The 6,961-nt window shown below is 49.1% G+C and overlaps 1 protein-coding gene across 1 annotated transcript in view; it reads left to right on the plus strand.

The window, feature by feature from the left end:
* PRAG1 (PEAK1 related, kinase-activating pseudokinase 1) overlaps positions 1 to 6,961 on the plus strand; it is a gene marked incomplete at its 5' end in the record, with an annotated part of 49,193 nt that overhangs the window by 29,224 nt on the left and 13,008 nt on the right. Inside the window, one exon of the mRNA XM_055081231.1 lies at positions 5,592 to 6,331. Coding sequence (XP_054937206.1) covers positions 5,592 to 6,331 — 740 coding nt within the window. The remainder of the gene's footprint in view (positions 1 to 5,591; positions 6,332 to 6,961) is intronic.

Raw genomic sequence — 6,961 nt, forward strand, 5'->3', positions numbered from 1 at the left:
GACGCGCAGGCTCAGTAGTTGTGGCTCACGGGCCCAGTTGCTCCGTGGCATGTGGGATCTTCCCAGACCAGGGCTCGAACCCGTGTCCCCTGCATTAGCAGGCAGATTCTCAACCACTGCGCCACCAGGGAAGACCCGTCAATGCATGTTTAGGTTACTTTCATTACAAGTCTGCAGGAAGATCCTGTGACGTACACCAAGATAATTTGGTGAGCATATCTGTAAGATAAATTATTAGAAGTAGAATTGATATGTCAAAATGTATATGCATTTTTAAACAGATGTTACCAAATTAACCTCTAAAAATGTCAGTTTACGCTTCTGTCAACAGCATGTGAAAGTGCCTTGAACTAACTTTTAATTTTACTGTTAATTTGGAAGAAAACCCATAATGATTTTGTTATAACAGGGGAAAGATCATGATTCTGGAACCGCACATGGGCTGTAGACATGGAATATTTTCCACGAGCCTGTTTTCCAAACTGAGACAGTGCTTCTCCTTTTTTGCATGTCAGTTGCCTACCCATCTGGATCACTGTTTCTTGGGATGATTAAGTGGTCTGGAGAGACTTCTCACAAATGCCACATTTTCCATCCAATTGTAAAATGCTAATACTATGCTTCCATTTTCAGACCACGTTTACCTTCTTGAAAAAGCAAGGGTTCCTCTTGAAGGAATGCTATGTGCCTTCCTTTAAAAAAAAATTAGAGTTTATTCTGACCAAATTTTCCTTTGGAGGAAAAAATTACTCTCTTTGAGGCTAGAACATGCCCTCTGCCGCCACTCTTCACGTCTTCTGGGGGTGGGAAGAGGAGTTTTGGCCAAAACCTATAAGACTGCCACTTCCTGTGTGACCCTGGCCTACACAGATGGCTTTAGTTTTCTCACCTTGGACATGAAGGGATTGAACCAGGCCCAGGGTGTGGGCGAGGTTTTCTCCATCTGCTTTGTTCTCTCTGCCTTGCATTTTGTAGGTGCTCAAGAAGTACTGAGTGTGGGCTTCCCTGGTGGCACAGTGGTTGAGAGTCCGCCTGCCAGTGCAGGGGACACGGGTTCGTGCCCTGGTCCGGGAGGATCCCACATGCCGCGGAGCGGCTGGGCCCGTGAGCCATGGCCGCTGGGCCTGCGCGTCCGGAGCCTGTGCTCCGCAACAGGAGAGGCCACAAAAGTGAGAGGCCCGCATACCACAAAAAAAAAAAAAAAAAGAAATACTGAGTGAATGAATGGATTAATCCGTTCCAACCAAATCTCTTATCCTCAGTTTTAAAAACGATCCACAGAACACTGAGTGTTTCGAACAAAAGAAAATTCAATTTGTTTTCCTTTACTTTAAGTTGGAGAATCGTCAGACACCAAAGTTGAAGTTTGGAGCTGGGGGACTCTTAGCTGGGACCCTGCCCTTTGTCCCCAGATTTGTTCTGGCCCAGCTGCCGTCAGGAGGCAGAGCCGGGCGCCAAGCAAGCCACACGGGCTCATTTATACGGTTCAAAACTGGACTGACCACTTCCTCCTGAAGCCCAGCTCTCATTTTGGCTATAGAGAACAGTGAAAGTACCTATTAAAACCCAGCCAAAAGAGAGGACTCTATAATCAGAAAACCTCATAGTGCTGGGTTTGAACTTTTGGCCTGCATTTCTGCATAGGAGTTAAGCCTTTTTTTCCCCACCGTTGAAATCCTGATTTCTCTTCTCTGCTTTATAAATATAATGGCACCAAACTAGTTACTTTCCTCTCCATCATTTTAAGATCCCACCCAGTGTACCGTATGTGATGTGTAGTTTTTTCCTAGAAACACTTTCTCTTCTCTGAAGCACAGGCACTAAGGAGATGCAGAGGTGTTCCGCTCTATAGCCGGCTGCAGGCTTGATATGCAGAATTGGAAATTGGAAGGAAAACTTAGGAAATGGGATTTGTAGCTCTCTGGCCCAATTAGGACTCAAAGTCATTGAAAAAAAACCACCAATGATGTAACTATGATGTAGGCAGACTTCCCAGCAAAGTATTTTCCATTCATATCCTTTTTACACCCTTAATTGTAAGCCAGAATTTGGAAACAGGGTGATCTAACACCGGCATAGAACCAGGATATATTTGACTTCGTCTCACGCACCCTTGGATTTGAGTCCTGAGAACATGGGCTGCTGGCCAGTTTTTAACGATTTTTTTAGGCACGTTTTTCTGAACCAGTTGTTTGCCTGTGCATTTTGAGACTGTTTTAGGTGTCAAGGCATATTTGTTCCCTCTTCTTTCTGGCTCTTCTAAATGCAGAGGGTGGCAGCTGCTGCAAACAGTAAGAATCTAGCCTCTGTGGGGCCCACAGCTATGTTTTTGAGGAGGTGCCCCATGCAAGAGCCAAGAAAACGACAGAACCAGAGCGGGTCTTCTGGGGTGCTCTCTGATCCCGCAGAAGACAGCTAACTGCTTGTCTCATGCTGGAGAAATCGGTTTCATCGAGAAGGGCTACACGTAGACATCTCCCTCCAAATATTAACAGCCAAGAATATTAACAGCTGAGATGTTATGTGGTCCTGGGGTGCCTGGGGGCGATCAGAGTGAATTATGGTCTTTTCACCTGGTGCGGGTCCACATCTGGAGAATGGTCAGAAGATGGTGTACCTGTTACCCAAGTAGATTTGTTTTTATGCAAAAATCACAATATGTGTATGTAATGCCCAGTTATACAGAGGAAGTGCACATTTCAGATGAACCTCACTTCACCGGATGAGGTCTGTGTAATACAGTCCTTTACAACCTCTGGGGAAGTGCATGGCTAGGAGCCTTCCTACGCAGTGCCATCCTCTGATTACTGTGTGCTTTAGGCAGTGGTTGTTGGGTGAGAAACACCTAACATCTAAGAAATAAAGAAAAATGAACCAGCCCACATGCTAATCCCTGAAGCCGCGCCTCCTTCTAATACCCAATACTCCTGCCCCGACTTAGCTAGGTGGTTATGGGATATACATCTGATCAAAGCCACGCACTCACAGTTCCCACAAGAAAGCAAGAGAACACACACAGGGCAAAGGAGAAAATCACTTCCTTCCAACTGCCTGAACACACGCGTTATTTTCTGTGCTAAAGCACAACCTCTTGGTTTACTTTGGTAATCTAGGGAATAAGAAGTGTTACCGATTTTTTTTTTTTTTTTTTTAAGATTCCTGCTATCCTTAAAGATTGAAAAGTTTTCTAGTGGCAGCTTGTGGGAACTAGAGATAGAGGAACAGTGGAAGCAAGATAACCATCTGCCTAGAGGTATTTTATTTCAGGGGCAGCTTTGAGACAAAATACACATGAGGAGTTGTTGAAAATGGAGAGAATGGCTGAAATTATAGACTATTAGTGCTGGAAGGAGCCTTCGCAGGGATGCAATCCGGTCAGTTTTTAAATGAGGAAATTCAGCCGAGTAAGAGTGACGGCTTACATCAGGGTTCATCCTGCTGTGCGCCCTCAGATCAGACCAGAGGCAGAAAGGGATGTGTTGAAAGCGTCAAGGAGAGCTGTAGGGGGAGGGCCAGGAAGGCAAACCAAATAAGGGGGTGGGAATAAGCATAAGGCTTAAGGAGGGGATAGCCGTGAAACTGATTTGTCAAAAACCTCCCCGGCCGGTTGGACCGGGGACCCAGGAGTCCTGACCATAGGCAGGCTGTCCCTGTCTGGACAGGGAGACTGGAGGCGCTGAGTAAAGCGTTGACCGGGATTCTGATCACGCTCTGCCCCCTCGCCAACCCTTATCTTCTGCGTGTTGATAATGCATCTCTTTGCACAAACCTGGTTCCCAGCTCCTGTGTTCAACTAGCTGCGTTTACCAACTCTGTCCTCCTGGGGGCTTTGCGCTGGAGCTTGTACTGTGCTTGTACTGTGACCTGCTGTCACTTACTGATGCTGGTCAATGGGGCTGAGGCATGGACATTGGCGCCTGAGGACGTGGTCATCCACCTGGCTCCCTCCTGCCTGTGGAGCACCCCCAAGTGAGGAGGCCGGCCGCATGTTGATGGGAGAGGCTTGGTGCCAGCCCATTCTGTCCCCCTTTGGCTGGAGAAAGCAGAGAGGGACTCAAGCAGAGACAGCTGTTACCTGTTCAGAAGCAGCCCTGCAAAGGCCATGTGCCTCTGAGTGAAGTGACACGAAACTAACAGTTTGCTTCCTTTGGGGCCTTTCTCCACTTGCCTCTGGCCTCTGTATTGGTTGTGCGTCTTGCATCTTGGTCGTCCTGCTAAGGTGAGAGGTGGTCCAGAGAGGCGCTGTGTGCCCCGCCCTCAGGCCACATGCACAGTCAACTAAATGAGGGGCGCACATCATAACTGCCTATTACCTTGAATCTGAGACCCATGTGTCTTTCGCATTTTAACCTTCAGGATAATAGGATGTATTTTATAATGTATGGGTACAGTTAATGTTTCTTTTTTTTTTTTTTAATCCCCTTAAAAGCTGTTATTAAAATATTGGGTACATCTTTGAGTCAGTTCTTAGAATGAAAGAAATGAGTATTATTTTCAATTGGCCCTTTCTTGTCTCTGATGTCAGTACCTTTTCGTATATATTTTTTACCTGAAGTCTTGTTTCATTGTGAACTCTCCATTTCATACATTGATATAAAGAGTAAGTCCAGGCTTCCCTGGTGGCGCAGTGGTTGAGAGCCCGCCTGCCGATGCAGGGGACACGGGTTCGTGCCCCGGTCTGTAAGTCCAATCTTCCCTCTTGTCTCACCATCTGTGACATTTCTGAAGGTCCCCATGCTCTGCGGAGGCCTGAGGCAGTGATGGAACTTTCCCCAAATCACATCAATATCCACGTGCACCTCTGGGAACTGTGGGGCCTGGGAACCACTCGCTTTCCCTTGAGGTCTGTTTCTTCTTATGAAATTACATTCTCTGCCGTCTGAAATGTCTGTGGGCCTGCACTGTCCCCCAGGCCATCAGGGCGTTTGTCAAAATTCAGAGAATTACACACTAAAAAGAAGGAATTATACTGTAGCCAAATTGTACCCTCTATAAACTGCCTTTTTGAAAAGATCCAGCCAAGCCACACATGTTCAAGTTTGTTGGTGCTGTTGCAACATTGTTTGCAAAATATTAGAAGCAACCTAAGTGTCCATCCACGGGGGACCAGTTAAGTAAATTATGGTACTTGTATATGATGATACAGTATGGGATAGCTTTTAAAAAGAATTAGATAGACCTGAACATCATCTGATGTGGAATTCCAAGCCATGGTTGCAAGTGAAGAAAAGGAATCCTGCAATCAGTGGGCACCGTTTGCTCTCCTTTGTGTAAAGGTGTGTGTGTGTGTGTGTGTGTGTGTGTTTGGGTTGTTTGGCAGATCTCCAGAAGGATGCGTGGGAAACTGCCAGCCATGTTTCCTCTGAAGAGAGGGACTGGGCTCTAAGGAACAGGGTAGGAGGAAGACCTCACTGGCATCGTACACCGTTTCTGCATTTTGAATTTTGTTCATTGTACATATGTTGTCTCTTTAAGAAATAGATAAAACAAAATAAAATAAATGGCTTTGATGGAAAATAAAAAGGCTCACGGGACCCCGGAACCGAGTGGCACGGGCCCCCGGTCTGATGGTTTCTGTTTCTCTTTTTCAGGTCCATCATCTGAGCTGACTCACTCGCCCACCAGCAGTGGGAAGGAGCTCTTCAGCCCTGTCCCCTTCCCTTCGGGCTCCACTGAGGATGTGTCCCCCGGTGGCCCCCTGCAGCCCCCGCCTCTCCCCCAGAAGAAGCTGGTGAGCCGGGCGGCCTCTTCCCCGGATGGCTTCTTCTGGACCCAAGGCTCCCCCAAGCCAAGAGCAGCAGGTCCCAAGCTGAACCTCAGCCACTCGGAAACCAACGTCCGTGTCCATGACGAGTCCCACCTCAGCCACTCCTCAGGCCCCGGCAGCCGCCCCCAGCACGTCTTCTCTGCTTCCGAGCCTCTGGAGAAAACGTTCAAAGACAATGGCCCCTGGGGCCCGGCGCCAGGGCTGCCGGGCAGCCGGAGCCTGCAGGGCAGAGGGGTCTCCTCGGCCGCGGCCTCCCAGCTGAGCGTGTCCGGCCAGGCCTCGGCGGGCAGCGCCCAGCTGCAGCTCCACAGCCTCCTGAGCAGCATCGGCAGCAAGGAGGGCACCTACACCAAGCTGGGAGGGCTCTACGCCCAGTCCTTGGTCCGCCTCGTGGCCAGGTGTGAGGACCTCTTCACGGGCGGCCAGAAGAAGGGGCTGCACTTCAGCGAGAATAACTGGTCCCTGTTCAAGCTGGCCTGTAACAAGCCCTGCTGCGACTCGGGGGATGCCATTTATTACTGTGCCACCTGCTCCGAGGACCCCGGCAGCACCTACGCTGTGAAAGTAGGTACCAGCACCCCCTCCCGTCCCACAGTGCCGCCAGCCGGTCCTGGCTGGGGGGGGCAGCGCTATGGCTGGGGAAGTCATTTCCCCGCAGCCGGCTCCCGGAGGAGGGTAGTTTCCAAAAAATGCTCGGTGATCTCACTCTCTGCCTGGCCCAGGACGTGGTGCAATGTGATTTGTACAATGAATAGAAGGTTCATTCTGTGCTTTTAGGAACGAACCTACATGATCGAGTTGGATTAAGACAGTTGCCTTTTAATGGAACGGAGAGTTCATTCATTTATTCAGCAGGTTTCTATTGAATGCCTACTATGAGCCAGGTATTTTGTAAAGATCTGAGTATATAGAGGTGAACATATGGTTCCCGTGGAGCTTATAATCTAATACGGGAGATAGGCAATTAAGATATAGTTCTTAGGGGCTTCCCTGGTGGCGCAGTGGTTGAGAGTCCGCCTGCCGTTGCAGGGGACACGGGTTCGCGCCCCGGTCCGGGAGGATCCCACGTGCCGCGGAGCGGCTGGGCCCGTGAGCCGTGGCCGCTGAGCCTGCGCGTCCGGAGCCTGTGCTCCGCAACGGGAGAGACCACGACAGTGAGAGGCCCACGTACCGCAAAAAAAAAAAAAAAGATAT

This window comes from Physeter macrocephalus, chromosome 20 (genome assembly GCF_002837175.3).
Source record: "Physeter macrocephalus isolate SW-GA chromosome 20, ASM283717v5, whole genome shotgun sequence".
Taxonomy (NCBI): Eukaryota; Metazoa; Chordata; class Mammalia; order Artiodactyla; family Physeteridae; genus Physeter; species Physeter macrocephalus.